The sequence below is a fragment of the Puma concolor genome, chromosome B2, assembly GCF_028749965.1.
Source record: "Puma concolor isolate L17-30 chromosome B2, mPumCon1.1.hap2, whole genome shotgun sequence".
NCBI classification, from domain to species: Eukaryota; Metazoa; Chordata; class Mammalia; order Carnivora; family Felidae; genus Puma; species Puma concolor.
The window spans coordinates 68896064-68919409 of record NC_141671.1 but is presented as its reverse complement, the minus strand read 5'-3'; the positions used below and the strand labels follow the sequence as shown (position 1 = coordinate 68919409).

General features: G+C 37.4%; 1 protein-coding gene across 7 annotated transcripts in view; it reads left to right on the top strand.

The window, feature by feature from the left end:
* Window positions 1–23346, top strand: part of COL12A1 (collagen type XII alpha 1 chain) — a 116114-nt gene that overhangs the window by 71173 nt on the left and 21595 nt on the right. For all 7 annotated transcript variants that reach the window (XM_086707251.1, XM_086707247.1, XM_025926140.2 and 4 more), the window contains 17 exons: window positions 732–861; window positions 1436–1578; window positions 3275–3404; window positions 5784–5903; window positions 7197–7343; window positions 8114–8230; window positions 8422–8568; window positions 9111–9185; window positions 11000–11139; window positions 12467–12590; window positions 12765–12908; window positions 14611–14775; window positions 16105–16143; window positions 16240–16378; window positions 18470–18612; window positions 18885–18994; window positions 22632–22781. In XM_086707251.1, the coding sequence (XP_086563377.1) occupies window positions 732–861; window positions 1436–1578; window positions 3275–3404; window positions 5784–5903; window positions 7197–7343; window positions 8114–8230; window positions 8422–8568; window positions 9111–9185; window positions 11000–11139; window positions 12467–12590; window positions 12765–12908; window positions 14611–14775; window positions 16105–16143; window positions 16240–16378; window positions 18470–18612; window positions 18885–18994; window positions 22632–22781 (2163 nt within the window). The remainder of the gene's footprint in view (window positions 1–731; window positions 862–1435; window positions 1579–3274; window positions 3405–5783; window positions 5904–7196; window positions 7344–8113; window positions 8231–8421; window positions 8569–9110; window positions 9186–10999; window positions 11140–12466; window positions 12591–12764; window positions 12909–14610; window positions 14776–16104; window positions 16144–16239; window positions 16379–18469; window positions 18613–18884; window positions 18995–22631; window positions 22782–23346) is intronic.

The following is a 23346-nucleotide window of genomic DNA, read 5'->3' as shown; positions in this document are numbered from 1 at the left end:
AGAGCCTGACTCAGGGCTTGATCTCACGACTGTGAGATCATGACCTGACCCAAATTCAAGAATCAGATGCTTAACTGAGTGAGCCACCTAGGTGTCCCCTATTCAATTTTATAAGTAGATTGATGATGTAGAAATCTGAAATTAGTAATTTGAATAGAAATAGTATCAGAACACCTAGGGAAAAGTAAATTTATGGACTAATTTACGTCTTTATAAAAATGGACAATGGCGGTGAACAAAGATAGACAAATGATTTGTATGTCTCTGTGTATGGTGGGACTTACTCAGGCAACATTGTCCTTGTCCATTTTATGGAGTAGCTCTCGATTTTAATGCAAAATTTCTCCCCTACTAGTGTGTGTGTGTGTGGGGGGTCCCTTCTTTTATGTGTGTCTAACAATCAGGATGCTCTGTGGGTAACTACCATGAGCCCTGGATTTGAGCATCTTTATAGTAAACTAAATGAGAGACAACTGAAGCTACTAAGGGTAGTTTAGCATGTTTAGTAGTTTAGTATGAACTAAATTTTTTTTTTTTTGGAGGGGGAATTTTTGAGGATAAATTGTATCTGATAGTGTGGCTTTGCCAGATCTCATGAGGAAGCACAGTGGTTGACTTCTGACGTGCCTGGGCTCAGCTTTTAATTGTAAATGTTATTATGTTGACTAATAAAAAACTTGATAAGCATTTGAGCTGTTGTCAAGCAGAATTTGGCATTTCCTCCCCTCCAGATGGTGGTGCCAGGGAATACCCGCACGGTGCACCTGGAGCGGCTGATTCCGGACACACCCTATTCTGTGAACATTGTAGCTCTCTACTCCGATGGAGAGGGAAATCCCAGCCCTGGCCAGGGCCGAACGCGTGAGGCAGAAATCCTTTCTCCACCCCCTTCCCTTCTAACTAGGTTGGCAGGGCTTCTCTGAGTGAGTGAGAAGTGGGAGGTGGGTGCTGAGTGAGAAGTGGTGAGCACTGTCTCCACCTTTGCACAGACGAGAGTAGGCCTGGGTATGTGGTTCTGCCTGGGCATCCTCACGTTCAAATTCCAGGCTAAAGCTCTGGGCCCATGACTGCTGTCTGTGCTGAGGGAACTTCATTCTGCCATTTTCTCATCTGGGACCTAAGTTAAAGAGGAGTTTTTCTCTTCTTCTGCCTTGCAGTGGATCTTCTCACCAAGTGGGCACTTGAGAGATGTGAGGGCTTGGCTTCTATGTTTCATTAAACAGGAGGTGGTTTATAGTAGTTGAAATAATCCCTTTCTCTCCCAGTCTGTATATTTAGTTTCAAACATAAGGGAGTAAATATCCTAACGAATGTGAAACTTCCCCAAGTAACTCCTTTGTATCTTTGTAAAATTATCCTATGCCCCTTCTGCCACCCCCATGTCTGCCATGCTCACAAGTGGGCAACTAACTTTATTCTATTTTTATTTATTTAGTACCACGAAGTGGACCAAGAAATATGAGAGTCTTTGGGGAGACAACCAATAGCCTCTCTGTAGTCTGGGATCATGCTGATGGGCCGGTTCAGCAATACAGGATCATTTATTCTCCCACTGTTGGAGATCCAATTGATGAATATGTAAGTTCAGTTCTCATTTATTTGAGCATTTTATAATCTCTCACCTGGCAGGGGGGTGAAATTAAGTTGGTTTGTTTTTTTTTTTTTCCTTTGAGAGTGTACTGTGATTACAGCTGAGTCCTTGACTCTTGGGTGACAGTCACATTTGTTATGACTTTCTCTGACACAATACTGACACAATACTTTCTCTGACCCAAATACGTCTAATGTGCCTCCCACGTTAGGGAGAGTCAATGTCTTTGGGCTCATTTTGTTCTAAAGACAGATTGAAAAATTGTCTTATTGCATGAAATACATATTTCTAGCCACCTAATTTTGTTCAGAACTAAGTCTAGTGAAACATGATACCTACTATTCTGAGCTACCTAAATTAATGTCCAAATGATGCGACCCTGCAAAGCCTATCCTTTCTTTAAATCTGATTTCTCTACAAGATGCCCCTTCAGTATTCCAGTGCTAACTGATGCCTCTTTTCTTTAAATTTAACATTTTTTGTTGCACTTTGGTTTTGGAATATAATATGCTGTCAAATTACCAGAAAACTTTTTATGTGTCACAGTGTCTCTCTTGAACCAGATTTAGGTTTCTTGTAACTTCCTCACAGCCCTCACCAGGCATATCCATTAGCTATGGATGGAAAAACTTACCACTTTTTAAAAAGTTTAGTGGTTAATTGAAGTGATAGGTCAATTGAAGATTACACAAAATGTTGATTATAAAGCAGCTAGGTCTGTGGTTTGCAATCATTCTGCCATAGACCTTCTTTGATCACCCCCCCCCCTTGGTTATCATCATGTTCTATTTCATCTTTTGAACTTGATATCTTAAGCTTTAATTCAGACACCCATTTTTATTTATCAGAAACACATGCAATTGTCATTTAGAGTTTCCGATCAAAATGAGATATGCAGTATTACCACACTTAGTTTGCCAAAGCAGAGAAGCTCATGCTTTAGCATTTATTCAGCCTTGCATTGGACAAATGGTCAACTTCCCCCCTACTTTCTGAAAATATAATTTCTTCACCCAATTCACAATTCAGGGGACTCCATGCTGGGAACCACTGGCATAAGCAGTGCACATTGTTTGTAGAGGTAAAGCATAGGGTTGGAAGAGAGATAGATATATCTGGTTCATTTCCTCTTCACGGGGGTAGTTGAATGTATTTTCCATTTCCTGTTTTTCGTCTTTTCCGCCTAATTAGTATCAGCCAAACTGATATCCCTGAGGGCAGACAAGGAGTCCATTTTTGTTCACCAAAGCATTCCCAGCAGCTATTACCATTCCCACAGTGGCTGCGTGGTGGGAATTTGCTGTGGGAGTACATGAAAATGTAACACACATGGATGAGAGGTGGAGACAAACCTTGCTGCATGCTGCTGACTGCCGCAGTACCCAGTAATGTGCACCAAGGTGTTGTATGTGTTCTTACCTTTCATCCTCACCATTTCCTCCATGATTTTTCTGCTTAGTCACAAGGCTGATAAATAGCTGATCTGGGATTTGAGCCCAGATCTCTCTGACTCTAGAACCACTCTCCTGCCGCTGCACAGAGGCAGTGTAGACCTTGATTGAGCATTGTGCAACAAAAACAAAGGATGAAGAAACTGTTACTGTTTATAGAAATACATAAAACAATGTTGCCTTTTGATCTGGAAGCTCTCTAGTTGATAATTTGTCATTTAACTTCTTATAGACCACAGTCCCAGGCAGAAGAAATAATGTAATGTTGCAGCCCCTGCAGTCTGATACTCCATATAAAATTACTGTTATTGCTGTTTATGAAGATGGAGACGGTGGCCATCTAACAGGAAATGGAAGAACTGGTAACTGTCTTCATCCTTTTATAATCTTTAAGTTTTTCCTTTACCAGTACATCCCAAATATTACATTAATACTGCATTAACATTTATATTAAACATTGAATTTTGTCAAAATGATATGGAAATAGAATTTGTATTTTAACTTTTTAAAAGTCCCCTAAAAGAAGAAAAAGAGACAAAATCTGCATATTTTGCTTTGCTTGAGATAGTTTTGTTTCTCCTTTGGAAAACCATTGTTTCTCCGAATAATGGTTTAGTTTGTGTGGTATCAGTAAAGGATGTAGCTGTTAACTCAGTCAATTTAGTATCAGCAAAAAACACTGTATCATGATAAAATGTTAAGTCACAAATAAAGAAGCAAGATGATTGGTACTCATCTCTGTCTTTGCAAATTTAGCTTTGTTTTCTGTTGTACCAAGTAATTTACAGAAAATTATTAGTGTTCGGATCCCCCTTTTTTTTAATATATGAAATTTATTGTTAAAATGGTGTCCATACAACACCCAGTGCTCATCCCAAAAGATGCCCTCTTTTTTTCAATGCCCATCACCCACCCTCCCTTCCCTCCCACCCCCCATCAACCCTCAGTTTGTTCTCAGTTTTTAAGAGTCTGTTATGCTTTGGCTCTCTCCCACTCTAACCTCTTTTTTTTTTTTTTTCCTTGCCCTCCCCCATGGGTTTCTGTTAAGTTCCTCAGGATCCACATAAGAGTGAACACATGTGGTATCTGTTTTTCTGTGTATGGCTTATTTCACTTAGCATCACACTCTCCAGTTCCATCCACGTTGCTACAAAGGGCCATATTTCATTCTTTCTCATTGCTCGGATCCCTTTTCTTTATTTTTTTCTTTTTTAAAAATAAAGTTTATTTGTTTTGAGAGAGAGAGAAAGAGAGAGAGCATGCAGGGGAGGGGCAGAGAGAGAGAATTCCAAGCAGCCTCCTCACTGTTAGTGCATAGCTGATGCGGGGCTCCTGACCTGAGCTGAAATCAAGAATCTGAAGCTTAACCAACTGAGCCACCTGGGCTCCACGGTGGGCCCCTTTTACAGCTTACACTGGTGTCAATTTCTTATTGTTTAGAGCAAAGGTCCTCCAAGTTGGTTGCTCCCTGAAATTACCTGAAGAGCCTTAAAACCCCCAGAGATACTACTGGAACTGGTTTGAACTGTAACCTGGATCCACTTATGTTCTAGCGCACAGCCGAGATTCAAAGTCATTGGTTTAGCATAAAGGCAGGCTGGGCTATATAGGTCTGAGTTCTGTTACCGGTAAATATCAGTGTTCCTCTTTCCACTTCATTCCGCAAAAACCCACTAAAGTAAATGATTTCAGGTTCCTTGCTACACTCAGTTGCCCAAACACTTTCAGTGCTTAAACAATCTTGACATTACAAAATTTGGGGGAGGTGGCATTTGAAAGCTCCCAAGAGAAAAATAAATACCTGTAGAGTTGTTTTATCTCAGCCTCTCAAGGCCAAGAATTTATATATTTATTGATACTTATTGTCTGCAGGACTGAGTCAATGGAGTCTCAGTTCAGCGACTTGACGATTTAAATTGAACAACTTTTCACTTTTCACTTTCCCTTAGGTTTTAGAATACTCTCTGGTACTTTTCTTGGGAAATGGCATATTTTAGAATTTTGTGCTTATCAAAATATTAAAAAAAAGCCTTTACCAGACTTAAATTTTCAAGGAAGTGCCAAAGCCATTTCCAGTTTCTCTTGCAAGAAAAAAAAAAAGTGTTTAAGTTGAATCCTTTATAATATATGTTATGTATCTAATAATATAAATAAAAATAATAATGCAGTAACTACTCAGCATGCTACCTAACAGCATTGGTTTTACAGGGTGTGGAGTTGGAGGCAGTACCCCTGGAGATTGATTTGCTCTAGGTTATGATGGGGGAGGATAGAAGGGTGCTGGGAAAGAACATCATTTTGGTCACCAGCGAGCTGTGTGGTCTTGGGCAAATCAAATCTTATTTTTGTGATAAGGTGGTTGGACTAGACAGTTTCTAAATTGCTTTTTGGCTCTAACAATCTGTAATGTATAACATGCTACAAATAGTATGAGATCTCTCGTATTTTCTGTTAATCTGCATTATATAGCCTAATAGCTCTGGGAATCATCAGTTGCTGGGGCCATTTGAGTTACTGTTTGAATTTGGAAAACTACTAAGTTTCCCGTTGAACGTTTCACAGCTTTGAAATTGTTTTCTGGATGAGGGCATCTTATTAAATTATTGTCATGGGACCGCGCAATCAATACTCATAATGTCCTATGCTCTCTGTATGGCTTATTTCACTTAGCATAACACTCTCCAGTTCCATCCTTGCTTGTCAATGAGAGGTCAGTAATGTGTGCCAATATTTGTTTGCAGTGGGACTGCTTCCACCTCAAAACATACACATCTCTGATGAATGGTATACGAGATTCAGAGTATCCTGGGACCCTTCACCCTCTCCGGTTCTTGGATATAAAATTGTGTATAAGCCAGTGGGTAAGGAAATACCTTTATTGCCATACAAATGCATTAAAGAGTTTATTGTTTATGAGGGAGTCTTTACCGCATCCTCGGTGATTAGATTCTCTTGAGAGTTTGGTTGTCACATCAAGCCCTCTCCCACTAGAGGCAATATTTTTGGAAATAATGTTCTAAGCCTGTGGTCTGAAGTGTCATTGTTACTATGGGTGTAGATGAGACTCTCCTTATATTGCATGATTATAAAGTTTGGTCTGGTTCATAAAATGACACAAATGGAATCTGTGTTCAGATATTCTATACGTTATTATGATTGTGAAATAATGCATATTTAATCAATATAAACTTCTGTGTTTTCCCATTATGTCAAGGGCATATGCATTTTAGTTTATTCCTGACAGGCTTGCTTTCAACTTCCCATTAACATTTACACCTAAGTGGATATCACCTTGATTAAGTGATTTGCTGTCTCTGTTTCTATGTTCTGCCTGTATGCTTAGCAAAATGGAAGAAAAGTGCTCTTTGTACCAAATTTGCGAGGGTATCATTTACGCACCCAGAAAGGGTGTGAGCGATGAAAAACAAAGGAGAGAGGGCAAGAGAAAGGAAACGTGAGCTTCGAGAGAGAGAGCTTAAAGGAGGAGAAGGTGTTGCTAATTGAGGACCTTCAGGAACCAAACTCATGGAATAAGAACCAAAATAGAATTTCTTTTCTTTTTTTTTAATGTTTATTTTTGAGAGAAAGAGAGTGAGCAGGGGAGGTGCAGAGAGAGAGGGGGACAGAAGATCCAAAGTGGACTCTGTGCTAACAGCAGAGACCCCTATATAGATGGGGCTCAAACTCACAAGCTGTGAGGTCGTGACCTGAGCAAAAGTCGGACGCTCGGCTGCCTGAGACAACCAGGCACACCCCAAGATAGAATTTCTTAAATCATCTCTATAACAAATTGGAAAAATGTTAACTGAGCACCTACTATGCACAAAGCACTATGCTGCCAAATTGGGGCTTAGAGAAGAGGCTTGACGGGTCTAGGGTAGTTACTATCATTAAAGGAGCATTGATTACAAACCTACTATGTTCTAGGTACTGTGCTATGTATGCTTTGATTATAAGAGGGTGAAGAATTCAGTCTCTGCTTGTAGTTTTGTATTCACCATATAATGAAACATGTGCTACAGTGAGCAGGTGCAGAAGGGGCTGTGGAATTAATGGTGTTCCTACCATCGTTTGAGTATAAGTTATTTGATTTTAAGGAAAATTTGAGACTAGTGGTGGCATATTTCTATGTATTTTTGTGATTGTTCTTAAAGGTTCCAATGAGCCCATGGAAGTTTTTGTTGGAGAAATGACATCATACACATTACACAATCTCAATCCCAGCACCACCTATGATGTGGATGTTTATGCTCAGTATGATTCTGGACTCAGTGTCCCCCTGACGGATCAAGGCACTACATGTGAGTGACATATCTTCTCATGGTTGTAAGAAAGAGTGTGGTGCAGATTGCCAGGTCAGCCTGTTCTAATTTCATTTCTTCTTAACATATGCATGTTTCCTCGGCATTAAGGAGGTGGCCCTTTGTTGTCTAGCCACACAAATATATAAGTAATATAATTGAGTATACAAAAATGTATGTGACTTTTTTTTTATTTCTTGTAAAATATGTTTTGAATTTTGAAAGATAAAAAGTATAGAAATTATGATTTTATCCATGAATTATCTGTAAAATTAGATTTGGAATGCCATGTAGTTTTTTTTTGACATATGTGATGCTAAAACATATATTACTTAAATGATTGATTCAATTGAAAATTTTCACAGAAATGCCATGATTAATGACTTGGCCCAAAGATAGATTTTGTGGTCACCAAGTAGTTAATAACTATTTAAGGACTTAGAAGATAGCCTTTTAGAAAAATTTCTTATTATTATTTTACATGAGATGTCTTGGTTCTTTGTAGTGTCCAGAGGGACTATGTAGAATTTCTTTCCCTTGAGAACTAGTGATAGAACAGGAGGTCTGTTTTAGCTGTACCACATTTTCCTGTATGTTTCTTGTATGTTTCTTACAAGGAAACATACTAAGAACATAGGCATTTGTTTTTCAGCTACAGTGGAAGTTTTAAAATTGTGTTTTGATTAAAAGTATGCATTTTTGTCTTTATTCGTGAAGTAAATTTGTTTTTCCTTTCTTTCTTTCTTTCTTTTTTTTTTTTTTTCTTGTAGTGTATTTAAATGTGACAGATCTGAAAACTTACCAGGTCGGGTGGGATACGTTCTGTGTTAGATGGTCACCTCACCGGGCAGCCACCTCCTACAGGCTAAAACTAAGCCCTGCAGATGGTATGTGTGTAACAACAACAAACAAACAAACAAACAAACAAATTAAAAAAAAAAAAAAGGACTGGGCACAGAGTAGCAACATTTTAAACTTCAGTAATGGAGATGCTATTCTGTCTACAAAATTATATATAAAAATGTCTTTACATATATTTGATGGTGACACTGGCATTTTCCTTTGTTGTCATAATCAGGAACCAGAGGACAAGAAATTACAGTGCGTGGATCGGAAACCAGTCACTGCTTCACTGGTCTTTCACCAGAAACTGATTATGGTGTCACTGTTTTTGTGCAGACACCAAATCTTGAGGGACCTGGAGTCTCTGTCAAAGAACATACCAGTAAGTTTTTGAGTAATCTGAAAGTCTCTGTAAGGTGTCAGAATAGAGTGTTCTACGTGTGGGAGACTTTAGTGGCTCCGGTGTAGACACTTCTCCCTTTGGGCAATAGTAATGATTGGAATGATGGCAGATTCATGAAGAAGGAACCTGTGGCTGGTTCAGGACTTTCATCTACAGCAAATCCATGTTGTCCCTGTTACAAGAGTTGGTGTTATTTTAAGGGAAGGGCTACAGGAGGGAGATACGGCTTTTGCTGGCAGTGAGAAGGTGAATATGCACTCGTATTAGTGACGTTTACTCATTTGACCCTATTTGAAGGCCTTTCATCCACCCTTTGAATTGTCGTTTTGCTTTCTGCAGCTGTTGTCAATGTTTGAATGACTACCAATGATATCAAATTTGGATACAATAGAATTTCCAGTATATCAGTGCCAATGAGACTTGATTTGTTATCTAGGACTTAAATTGCTCTTAACATGCGCTTCCTGTGATATGAAATTTGCACAGGTTATATTCTTCTAATTATTATTTTTTAATTCCAGCTGTGAAGCCAACAGAAGCCCCTACGGAGCCTCCCACACCTCCTCCCCCTCCCACAATTCCACCAGCCCGGGAAGGTAAGTACAGCATGTTAGGCAGTACATTCAGCTGATAGGGATTTATAGCCTTCTTATTTATGTAGCCTAGACGCTACTTCCGACTGATATAGGCTATTTCTGATTTATCATCTTTGCTGAAGAGTTTTTAGATTAAAAAAATAAAAAGATTACCAGTAATTGTTCTTCTCCCGCTCAGGCGGGAGTGTGAATGAACTCAGTCATAGGCTATAGCTCTTCAGTTGGAACTCTCTTTCCTCAATTTTGCAGATTAATGTCTAGTGATACTTTGCATTGTCCATAGTCCCATGGTGGGCATTTCTTTTTCCTGGATGCTGACATCAATAGGCATTGTGAACCTTTTTGGCTGTATCTTCAACCTACACCTGGGGCCTTCGGCTTTGGAATTCCTGGCTTCTGCCCTGGATTGCACAAAGTTAAAAAATGTTCATTCAATGCAGTTTTGAGACATAATTGTCACTTGCAGGGAACTGGCAAAAAGACATAGTGAGCTAACAGAACTGGTGTCTCAGTACTTTGGGGCACTTCTCAGTGTTTTATCAGATCAAGTTGAAGCTAATTAACTACTGCTTTATTCTTTCCCCACGTTTCTGTTTCTGGCACTTAACTGAAAGAATTTCAGATTTTATAAGTATTTTTCTTTTGTCTTAGAGGGCTCTAGAATGCTTCAACTTTATTAAACCTACTAAATAAAATAAAAAAATTAAAAATGTATTCTTATATGATAAAATAATACTATATAGGGTAAATTGTATTATAGGGTAAAATAATAATGGGTTTCTTTAGACTGTTGAAAGAAATTCAGTAAAAAACCTTGTCCTAAAATATATTAAATTTTTCTTAATAGACTTTTTTTTTTTTTTTTGAGAGAGAGTATGAGCAGGGAAGGGGTAGAAGGAGAGGGAGAGAGAATCCCAATCTGGCCCCAGCACAGGGCCAGATCCTATGACTGTGAGATCATCACCTGAGCCGAAATCAAGAGTTGGAGGCTCGATGGACTGAGCCACTCAGGTGCCCTAGACTTTACTTTTTAAAGCAGTCTTAGCAAAATTGAGCTGAAAGTACATAGAGTTCCCACATACAACCTGCCCCTCTCACACATAGCCTCCCTCAGTATCAACACTGAACACCAGAGTGGTGCATTTGTTACCATCGGTCTACACTGACACATAATTTTCATCCATAGTCCACAGTTTATGTGAGGTTCATTCTTGGTGCTGTATGTTCTACATGTTTTTATATACTAAAATTTTAATTTTTTTAACCCTCCAGGTCTGAAAATTCAAATCAAAGATAATTTATTCCTTCCTTTCCCTTACTCTGTATGATTCTAGTGGCCTAATTTAAAATGAAAAGACACCTAATTTGCACCAAATCTTTGACAATTATGTACAAAACCTCCAGACCCACTGATGGGTATTCTTAAATTCTAGACATTGTTGCTTTTCATTTTATTTCCTCCTCATCTATTGTTTGAAACCACTTGAGAAGTTCCACAAGGAAAGAGCATATAGTTGCATAATGGATCTAAGCAGGTGGAGTAATTCCAGACCAGAAATTAAGGGACAATTAGGCTAGTGCTTCTCAAACTTTATTGTGCATGTGAATCGTCAGGGTACCTTGTCATTGCTAATCTGATTCAGGAGGTCTTGGGTAGGGCCCAGATTCTGCATTTCTAAGAAGCTCCCAGGAATTGCTGCTGCTGCTGAAGACTACTTTGGGTAGGGGGTGTTGGGCTACACTTCTCAGCTTTGTAACTTCATTTGAGTAAAAGAATTCATGAGAATTGAGGTTTCTCTGTTTTTTCCCCCCAGTATGCAAAGGGGCCAAGGCAGATATTGTATTCTTGACTGATGCCTCCTGGAGTATCGGGGATGACAATTTTAACAAAGTTGTAAAATTCATCTTCAATACTGTGGGAGCCTTTGATGAAATCAGTCCTGCTGGAATTCAGGTGGGTGCTGTTTCATAGTGGCTATTCATTTGTAAGGTCTTGCTATTTCCTTTGAATTTCTCTTTTTAAGTAGAAAGGCTTTTCTGTATAAACTATGTTTTGACTTTTGTTATTTACTATTTTTCTTTACACATGTATTTTTGAGAAGGAGTTGGATATAAATGACAAATAGAAAAATAAATCCTTCCGTAGATATTCTCTTGGCTAGATGATACTGCTTTTGGAGAATTTAGGGCATTCTGACTCTGACTTCCTGCTTAAGACTTCCGACAATGATACATTTCCATAAAAGGTCATCTAATGTTCTGGAAATTAAATGCATTGTGATTGTCAATCCCTATTAAGATAGAGGACACAGTGATGAGCAGTGACTGGCGTGGGTGTGTGGCGTTTCATACTTCATCACTGTGGCATCTTTGATTATAAAAATAAGAGATTTTGACATAAGCCACACGTAAGTTCATAAACAAATCATGTATTCTTTTATGGAATATACTAAATTTAAAATCCCCAAATAATCCTGTGAACATTTTTCCAACCCAAGAAGAGTAAAAAATTCAAGCTAGTTATAGTCTTAAATTAATGTTTTAGCAATTAAGCCATTTTTTTCATCCATTCAGACACTGAGATTTCTAATAAAAAGCAAAAAATAGCTACTGTGTCATCTACTTTATATACGTGATTATCAGTCCTTAACATGACTCTGGAAAGTAAGGATAGTTATCTCCATTTTACTGATATGGAAATGAAAGCCCAGAGAGGTGCAGAACTTCCCCTATGTCACACAGCTACTAAGAGGCAGAGCTAGGATTTGAGCCCATTGAATTCTGACTACAAAGCCTGTACTCTGTCTAGTAAATTACACTAAGTTTGTGGTGAGTGCTGATTATTAGCACACATACAACATTTTAATCTTAAGATGAAGAATGAATGCAATTAGTGAGAAGAAGCAGTTGGCTAAGGACCAAATTGCTTAGCCAACATTTGAGTTCAAGATGGTGTGTTCTCATTTCTAATCCTGGGACCTCACTCTTCCCTAGCCTTGCCCATCTCTTCCTACATCCTAGAGAAAAGATGTGAATACTATATGAATACAGCATATTTACAATGTTAATATCAATTATTGGTGGTTTCATTGAAGATTAGAAATTAGTAAATTTAATGAGACAATAGTAGTCAGTGTTATAGTGTTAGCTATAAAGAGCTTATAATAGTCTGTCAAATCTAGGATATTTATTTTCCCCATTCAACAGCAGGAGGAGCCACTGGAAAATTGAACTATAGAAAGAGGTGTCTTAACCTCACCACCAACTACATTCCCTTTCAGGTCTCATTTGTGCAGTACAGTGACGAGGTCAAGTCTGAGTTCAAGTTGAACACGTACAATGACAAGGCCCAAGCCCTTGGGGCCCTCCAGAATATTAGGTACAGAGGAGGAAACACAAGAACAGGTACAGTTAATCAACTGTGAACGTAGACCTTCACTCTCCAAAGCATTTGGAGTGGTAGAACTGAGTGTACTACCACATTCTGATATTCATATTCTTCTCAGTTGAGTGTGTCTATTGGCATTTGGATAGTTTTCACTGAGGTGACAGTACAATGTTCCTTGCAACACTCTATAGGCAAAGCTCTCACGTTTATCAAGGAGAAGGTCTTGACCTGGGAGAGCGGCATGAGGAAGAATGTCCCCAAGGTGCTGGTTGTGGTCACAGATGGTCGGTCACAGGATGAGGTCAAGAAGGCAGCTCTGGTCATCCAGCAGTCGGGTAAGCACAGGCATGAATTTGATGTCTAGTGAGCGCACTCATTATCTTAACAGTTTTACATGTTCAGGAATGATTGCGAAAGATGAAACTGCTGATTTTACTTTATTTTTCCTGTTTTACTCTGGAGTCCATACCCTTGAAATGTTAGTTTATATTTAATTTGTGGATGGTTTAGTAAGTGCTGAGAAATGACATGGTGTGTATACATATATATGTGTGTAAGATGTGACTTGGGGTATGTAAAAGAGCAAACCTAATTTCCCCATCATGGCTAGAAGGCTACAGAATGCAGTAATGGGATGGTCCCAGAGCAGACTTCCTACCATAGCAGAAGTGAATTTTGATGCTGGTTCCCTGTGCCAGGAGAAACATAGGGAAGCCTTTAGCTTTAGCACATCCTTGCAGATACAGTCCCAATGCAGATTGCTGAAAGGAGGAGGAGGAAGATATCTTTGAAGTGGACCTTGACAATCAAATATCCTGAGAGCCTCCTGGCAACACGGATTTGGATTCATTATTTAGGATTACTAGAGATGAAATTAGGTCTCACCAGCACTTGCGTTAACGCCCTCCACACCCCCAAATCCCAACTCCCAGGTAGAGTCCAAGGTTAACATATTTTAGAGAGAATTCTATTTTGTGCATGATTGACTGTAGTAAATTTAGAAAGTACTTTGTTATATGGAATTTTTCATCGGCACATACATAATTCTTTGGCTAAAAGCATGAGTCATGATTAGTGCTAAGTCATACTGTCTTCTTTCAATACAGATTGTTCTTTGTACTGACTTTTCTTTTTAAATAAGTTATTGCCTTTATTTTTTTAAGTTTATTTATTTGAGAGAGAGCAAGCGAGCATGGGGGAGGAGCAGAGAGAGAGGGAGAGACAGAATCCCAAGCAGGTTCCACACTGTCAGTACAGAGCCTGACATGGGACTCAAACCCACAACTGTGAGATTATGACCTGAGCCTAAATAAAGAGTCGAACGCTTAACTGACTGAGCCACCCACTCATTGCATGAGTGCAATGTCATGCACTTAGAACAGATATCTACATATTTTGGGCTTTTGGTTGATTTAAGTTTGGGGTGACGCATGCTTGCTCAAGTTACCTTATTTATATCTCATTAGAGAACTAATTTCTTATATAGTCTACTTTTTTCTACTTTCAGACTAAGCTTTTGGAGTGAAGTCTTTGTTTATTTGTGTTAGCCTAAATAAATGAAAGTTTATTTCCACTGGGAATTATAGATTCCATTTCAAGAGTGGCCAAAGTGCTGCCTTTGAGCCTGAGTTGTTGAGAAAATCAGTTTCAAGAACTCAAAGTTTAAAATGAGCCCATTCTTGGTTCCTGAATTACGTAAGCTTAAAGTGTTAATGGTGCCTAAGAGAGCTGTCGAATGGTTGGGTCTGTTAGGACTATGGATCTCTGGAAGGAAATGTGCACCACATCAAGTCTTTATGCTGTTAAGATGTGCGCCTTTTGTTAGGATTTTATTTTAGGAAACCCAAATAATTGAGTTTTCTAAGCCAGAAAACAGGAAGACCTGGAAAAGTCCAAGAGAGTTTATGTCCATTAAAAGGACTTACTGCATATACTGAGAAAAATGCAGTGTCATTTCTGAAAAGGTTTTATTTTGAACTGCTGAATAAAGTATGGAAAAGGGGACATGTAATTCACTCTATAAACACTGCTCTGCAGGGTTCAGTGTCTTTGTAGTCGGTGTGGCTGACGTTGACTACAATGAGCTCGCTAACATTGCCAGCAAACCGAGTGAACGGCACGTGTTCATTGTGGATGACTTTGAATCTTTTGAGAAGATTGAGGACAACCTTATCACGTTTGTCTGTGAGACTGCCACTTCAAGTAAGTCATGGTCCAGATGGATCCACAATCTCACCTGTTTTGGAAGAAAACGACTTAGTAGACAATGGCCTGTCCTGTATGGGATCAGGTCCGTGAGTAAATAGATTCGGGGAAATCACTTGGGAACCTGATGAATCATTGTTCCTATTGAGATCATGCTAAATGTGTGTTTGTCAGAGGTCTGCTTTTAGCCTTGAGGATGTAATATTCCTTGTATGGAAATGAAGTGTTTTAACATATCCTTTTCCCACCGTCCCAATGCTGTGACGTTTGAGTAAATTAATCTTCAGCTTAGAAATGCATTTATAGAAACATTTCTGTGAGATGAAGGTTTTCCCTATTAGTAATCAATTGGTATTTGTTCTGTCAACATCCGTGCTTCAAGGGAGCAAGGAAAACACTGACTTTTGCGTGTGCACTCCATAGAAATTCACTTGGTCCTCTTTTGGTTTTTTGGGTGTAGATTTTTCTTGTTTTTGCCAAGACTTCAATGAACTTGGAGCTTTTCAAATACAGCGAAGGACCAAAGATCAATTATTTAAGTCAATTTATCCTCTTTCCCACCTGTAAGCACCGATTCTTGGGGTGTTATGGAGACACTTATGTGGCTAGTATTAGACCCCTGGTCCTAGGGAGGGCTACGCTTCACAGGTGTTATATCTTGCCTTCTCACACATTACTAAAAACTCAGAGATGTGCTTAGAGGTGGCAGCAGTGAACAATAATCTGGGGTTTACTCTCAGAACTCATGCCAAAGCTCAGAATGGAATTGCGCAGGGGAGGGAGGTAGTGGGCCTGGAGGTACCATTGCCTCCCTTGCGGTTCTGGGGTCCTGAAAGCCACCCTCTAGGATCCCTGGGTCTGGGGGCCTAGGGTGAAAACTGTCACATGCTTGTCACCGCTGTGTGACGTCCAATAGCTGACATGGGGCTTGGGGGGTTGGAGGGGTTGGCAGACAGCTGAATAGGGACAAACTTCTGCCTTTGCTTAAATCTAAAATCCACGGGGAGAAGAGTTCTTTAATCTATTGAAAAACATCTGAAAATTTCCCCCTTCAATTCTGTTTTTGCTATTTGTAAGAATACTGTAAAATTCCCACTGGGACTGGAGGATTTTCAGAAAACATTGGTTATACCAGTTAGCACTATAATTTCTCCTACACAAAGGAAGTCTACAAGAAATCACTTATAAAGGGTTAGATGGATGTTATTTTTGTAAATGAACGTACACTCCCATGACTTGGTATATGTACATAGCTGCTTCGTGTGCGTGTGTAATGTTTGTGTATCATGTGGCTGAATCGAACTCAGAGAACATTGTATGTTGCAGGTTGTCCTCTCATTTATTTGGACGGCTACACCTCACCCGGTAAGCATTTATACCCTTGGACTAACTTATTTCCAGATTTAAGCAACAAAATAATTAAAAGGACCTAATTTTGATCTTTTCTTTTCTGGTGTAAAGGTTTTAAGATGCTTGAAGCATACAACCTGACAGAAAAGAATTTTGCTTCCGTACCAGGAGTCTCTTTGGAGTCTGGGTCTTTCCCCAGCTACTCAGCATACAAACTTCAGAAGAATGCGTTTGTGAATCAGCCTACAGCGTAAGTGTGACGAGGAGTTTCTTTCTCTTATCATGGGCCTGACACTTTTTTGCAGCTCTTAGAATTTTTGCTGACTTCTTAAAATCTAGAAACTTTAGAATTGTCAGAAGTCTCCTCATGGATGACTTAGCTTAGTTTCCTTAAATACAGTCGGTTTAAGTGTCTTCCCCATCGGGTCACACAGGAGACTAAGACTCCAGCCTTACTATTCTCAGACCCAAGAATCTCATCCTGGTTCTGAAATATTATGGATAATGGACCTTTTAGGATTTAAGGCTAGGATTGTAGATTTAAGGCTTCTTCTAAGGGAGGCTGTTTAAGCAGGAAGGCAACTAATTATTTTGAACATTTCTTCCTGTGGTGCAGAGGGACTGAATGGAATAAATGCCGAATGAGAGCCGGCATTCTTTTTAATGTTTCAGATCTGCAGAAAATGAAGTATTGTGGCACTTTTGCTTGTCCAAGATCAGACAGGCAGCGGTTAGTTTTTATTGGCCAATGCTCTGGCAATCTGTTGGGTAGCGCTAGCTGTTGTTATTTTACTTCATGAAAGTTGGCACCTGGTAATCATAACTAAAATATGTATTTTTTATTCATTAGAATTAAAACACTTTAATATGTGTTTGGCAGCTTATGGGAAGAAAAGAACAAGAAGAAATAAAGCCTTTAGAAACTTAGGACAGGGTCAGAAAATGATGTCTGAAATTTGAAATGCTCTGGGAAAGCTGATGGAAAGTTCAGAATAAAACCAAAGCTAATTTCTTTTAAGAAAGCACAGATCATATTGTTGTAGTTTGACCACACTGTAAGTTCCTAACTCTTTTATGGTTAACCATGATGGTTCACAGTTTTAGGTTTGTCAGTGAATCTTAATACCCGGTGTTTAACTTCAGTCACCACAAGGTATGATTCCTACATTTAATTTGTGACAGCCTACTGTGTTCTCAAGAGTCAGAACTGTGGCTGAAAGACAGAAGCATGAATGCAATTACACCTTTTTTCATAAGCACTCATTAACTAATGGAGAAACATGCACTGGGTGAGAGATGAATTAATATGGAGAAGATATTATTTTTAACATGGAATATTATGGAGATAGCAGGTTTTTGCACTTATGAAAGGCATCATGTCAGCATGCTGAGAACATACGTTTTAAGAAGCAGGGCGGCATTGTGTTCCAGAAGTACCAGTGGTGTGGTACTAGGACATGAAACCTTCAGAGACATTCTGTGCCCTCCGTCAAAATTTGTGGAGGAACAGCTTCTTTTCTGTCCAAGAGTTGATAATTAAAGCCTTTTCGCTACCTTCAGGAAGAAAGCATTATTAAATGGTCTCACACAGAAAACCATCAATCCTGCTTCAGAGATTCCCCCGGAACAATGACTGACTCAACTCTGGAAGAGCACATGGGACCACATTTTTTGTCTAATGGCTTTAGAGCCAAGAAGCATTTCCTTTTAATTGAATCACATCCTTTATCTTCACTAAACGTTTGCACATGTACATGGGCTTAACGTTTATTACTGGTTTTATTTTTGGGAACATGTGAGCTTCTGGAGATTATGTGATTTATTTGATTTCAAGGGAGGAATTTGGAAGTGTAAAAACTATTAGAGATAGGCAAGGAGAAATTAAAACCTTAAGCTGTATTACTCATGATCTCATTCCCCTGACATTGGAAATTAAGCATATTTAGTAAGATTCATTTTCTTAAAATTACATCCATAGATACAGTGTCTATCACTCTAAAATCATTATGTAATTTTATAATCATATTTGTGTCTAGAAACAATCAACAGTAGGATATTAACAGTTATTAACGGTAGGATAAAAGACCATTGGGCAATTTCCCAGACTTTTGCAAATTTAGCCAATTGTAAATAATCTATTCACTACTTACATAATAGATCTTTAGTGTTTGCTCTTTTGATGTGTTTCCTAAATTTTTCCTTTTCTAATATGTCGCCAGATTATTATGACTAGCTTCTAATACTGCTGGTAATGAGTTTATTGTACAAAGATTTAAAATATTCTCTATTTCTGGTGAGAAATCTTTGTTAATTAACTAATCAGTTATGTTTTATCCAACAGAGATCTACACCCAAATGGACTTCCTTCTTCATATACAATTATATTATTGTTCAGACTTCTCCCAGAAACTCCCAGTGACCCTTTTGCAATTTGGCAAATCACAGATAGAGACTATAAACCACAAGTTGGAGTAATTGCAGATCGTAAGGATTTTTATCTTATTTTAAGGCACATGCATACTACTTTTGATTATGAATCCTCTTTCCTTTTCTTTAAAAACCTACTGAATATATATAATTACTTGATACATGATTTTTTTGTTTAAAAATACAACGTATTGGTAAATATTCTAATTTAATCTCAACTGAAATTATTGAATATTTTAGAAATCTCTCCAACAAGAATCATTAGTTAATATTTTCCACATAAAGTATACCATGCATGTGATTTAATAACAATTATGTGTTGGTTACAGCTTCTAGCAAGACATTATCGTTCTTTAACAAGGATACAAGAGGTGAAGTGCAAACTGTTACATTTGACACAGATGAAGTGAAGACATTATTTTATGGCAGTTTTCACAAGGTAAAAACATAAAATATCTGATTATTTATAGAAAAAGGATATGATTTAAAAATTCAAACTAATTTATTATTTATTAAAAGGTCATGTTAAATTGGTAGAAACATAGCTATGTCTTTTAAAACCAAAATCTTCTTTTAAAGAATTTGATTAATTTGAGAATATTTAAAATAAAACAGTAAGGGGCGCCTGGGTGGCTCAGTCGGTTAAGCGCTCGACTTTGGCTCAGGTCATGATCTCATCGGGCTCTGTGCCGACAGCTCAGAGCCTGGAGACTGCTTCAGATGCTGTGTTTCCTCTCTGCCCCTCCCCTGCTCACACTCTGTCTCTCTGTCTCTCAAAAATGAATAAATATTTAAAAAATTTTAAATAAAACAGTAATTCTACTAACAAGGAGATAATTATTACTAACATGCTGATATGTTTTCAATGCTAATATCTTCAAAATTTGAATCATGTAGTAGGTATAGTTTTGTATGCCTATTTTTTCTACCTACCATTTTATTGTGAACCTTTATGTCATTTCATTTCAAAAGCTTAATTTTTGTGGATAGTATTTTAATTGATAAAAATAATTCTTTCATAGAGCACAGTAAGCTGCTTCTGCTTGTTTACCAAAGAGTTACAAGCATGCTAGTCCGAAAGTTATGATTATTTACTAAAGTAATTAAAATATTTATGAGAAATATTTATCTTACATGAACACATTATGAATTCTCTAAAAAATATTATTAAAAGTTCTAAGATGCATTCTTAGGGGATTGTCTATTCTTGTTTATCTTCATTAAAATTTTTTGTATGTCAACATTAGAGGATAATACGCAAGTTCTATCAAATTTCTAAAGGACGATTAATTGACAAATAAGTACTACAGTTGGGAGCATTAGAAATGAAAAGAGCCATCTAGGTTAGAGTGGGCTTTTTAATGGTATTCCGTCATTCATTGGATTGAGTTAACAGGAGGAATAGCACTTGTGTAACAGTAAGGCACTCGGAAAATTAGTCCCCGTGCATAGGAGACAAATATTTCCAGTTCAGTCTGATTCTCAAGTAAAAATTGAACTTTCCTGTACTTGAGTAGTTTAGCTAGATTTTTTGAAAATTCTCTTCCTGAGAGTCTTGGTTTCTTTCCAGAATGTTTTTTCTTATTGATGAATCATTCTTGCAAAGGATAGCAAGGGACTCTCCTCATGAAGCTCAAAGTCACTTCAATGTACACATTGGTGAGAAGCAAAACAGCAATGAAGGAAAAACAAAGATCTCTGAGTATAATGGCATATCTACTGCCATGATGAAGTACAGTAAAATAAATGCCTCACTGGGAAAGAAAATTCTAGCTTGACAAATATTATTAGCTTCAACTGCTCCTTATCTGATAATAGATGTTGAATTTGGCCAAGTTCTTATGAACTTTTTTGGCTCATTAATACACCTATTAAACTCACATTTCAGTAGTTGCTAAAAAGAACTATTTTATTTTTCCTTCCATACCACTGAAGATATTAGAAATTTATGAACCAACTGATAACCACTTAAACACTATTATGTTTATATTTCCAACCCTCATCAAATACTTCATTCTACTTAAAAAAAAAACAGTATTTTGTGCAGAGGTCTATAATGACAGTCATTAATTACAAATCAAGATAATTTTTTTTGACATTTCTTTCTTTGCTTGCTTTTATGGAGACGCATTTGTGTTCTTAGGTTTTATGTAATGCCTCTTCTTTTTCCTTCTGACAAGCTCTCTTGTCTCCTCAAATCTCTACCTTTTTTTCTCATCAGACTTTTCTTTTTTTAGTTTCTCCTCTATGTTTTCACTATACTCTTTTTCCTCCTCTACTCCTCCACCCCATTCTTTTAACCTATTCTCATTTATCTCTTCAATTCAAGTACTAAGTTCAGTCACTATTGTCTGTTTACATTCTTTACTCATTCAAAGATTCAAACACTTTTCTCTCATTTTCCATTTAATTTGGGAATTGAAATTCTTCAGTCTTTAGGATGTGAATGAGTGGTACTCTGATAGTAGGAAATTAATGAAAATGACATGCAGGGGACTCTTGGGAGAAAAGGAGCATAGGGTAAAAGAGCTTAAGTAAGGAATGGCAGACAGCTATTGCTTTTTAAGGATTCTCTTGACACGTTTTGTGTCTCTGTTCCAAGTGAGAAGTTTGTCATAAGAAAAGCAGTGGAATAGATGAAAAATAAAAGATTTAGGGACCAGTAGAACTTGGGAAGGGAGATGAGTTGATAAGAGTGTTCCTATTTCTTCCTACTTTACTGTGACCGAAAAGGATTCACAGCTGGGAAATAGTCCCTAAATACTTGGGACAGTGGTCTACAGATGAAGAACCCACTCTGAAATGTTATTATGCCTGTATTTAAAATGTGATGAAAAACATTGAAGAGATTGTAGGAAAATATGTTTTTATTATGAGTTTCTTAATGGCTAGTATTGACTGGCAATTGGAATAATTTTGTTACAAATTAAAAGTTTTGATTTTGAAATAATTTTGGGGGTACTATGGTTTTTTCAAAATATTTTGTGAATTTTTGCCTCTGAGATTGTTCATATAAGAGCCAAAAATAAGTTTTAGTTCTTATTAGATAATAAATATCTTGGGAATGCTTATATGGTATTCTTCTTGAATTCAATATTAGATGATTGTTCTGGGGACATTTAAAGTTAATTTTTAGTAAGCTATGTATCACTTTTATATAAAAGCAATCAATATGCAGTTCACACTTAGAACTTAACAGATGCACTAAATTAATGTTTTGGTGGTGATTCTATGTGGGAAAAATATTCACTATTTAAAAACATTGCCAGAGATTGTCCTTATGCTTACTGACTCAAAGAACTTAAGGGAATTTCTTTTCCTTTTAACTTGGAGCCAACTTTTCAAAGTAATTATCGAGTGCTTACTTGAGTATTTGTGTTGTGATAAGTGGAAACTATGAGTATAACTATAAACTCAAAGATTACCTGCACCATTCTTTACACTGTTGAAATACAAATGTTTTATTAATTATCTGCACTAATAGATTTAAATTCTGAGTGTCCTGAATATCAGATAAGAAGTAAATCAACATAAGATTCTTTCCTTAAAAGGAAATTGAATCTTCTATCTATCAATTTCCAGAACCGAATCTCTGTAGAAGACGTGGGCTAATTCTTTACATGTTAAATGTCTATATGGTATGCAAATTCTTTTTGGCTGAGATTAGGGAATAACAAGTTAAAAATTGAGTTTAGCAAAATCAATGGAAGACATTTGAGGATCCTGTTTACTGAGTATAACAATACATTAATAATTTATTAACTTGTATTTGAATAGTTCTTTATAGTTAATGGGATCATCTCATCTACTACATTATCTCTGGTCATCTCAGAAAGAGTACATATGGGAAAATAGGCAATTATGCATGTATATGTGGATGAAGGCTCATTTAATTTGATGTTTTTAATAAATGACATTGACATTGTAATCTGACTGTTGGGATTTTAGTCCAAGACTTGATTTGGGATAACAATAATATAAAGAACATATTTGTCAACCTGTGATCTGAAATATGCAGAAATCACCCAAGTTTTTTGGGGTAGAAACTTTATAATGGAAACAAATGATCTTTTTAGGTTCATATTGTAGTGACCTCAAAAAGTGTTAAGATTTACATCGACTGCTATGAAATTATAGAAAAAGACATCAAGGAAGCTGGAAATATCACAACTGATGGTTATGAAATTCTTGGAAAACTTCTTAAAGGGGAGAGGAAATCAGCTACAGTAAGTCACACATTTTTATTTTTCTAGGTACTTTTCATTAAGATTGAAATAACATTTTAAAAATAATCAGTGGGTTGTTTTTGTTTTTGTTTTTGTTTTCTCAGTGGGTTTTAAATTGTCAAATTCCTTGGTCAGATTGAAACATCGAAAAAGTTACATTGAGGAAATATACTGCTGACAGAACATAATAATGTGGTTTACTGCTAGAAACAAAATAAGATGTCAAGACACCAGAGAACATCATGTAGTCATCTTGAAACAGTACCAAATTGGAGAGTAGAACACAAATAGTTGCCAGGATAATCAGTGAAATCTAAAATAACTCATTTTTTGTTCTTCAAAGATAGCAATTGTTAATACAAATTTCTGCAATCAAGACATTAAGCATTTGTAGCTTGATAACACAGGCACAAACAGTGACTGTCATAGAGCCTGTGCTCTCTCTGAGAAGAGTCATCATCTGTCTGTCTCAGAAGGAAGATCAGTGTAGGAGGGCGGCCAGCTGACTGCATTACTCACAATTTGCACTGGCTCAAGTTTGAGGCGGGAGCATGCCAACCATATT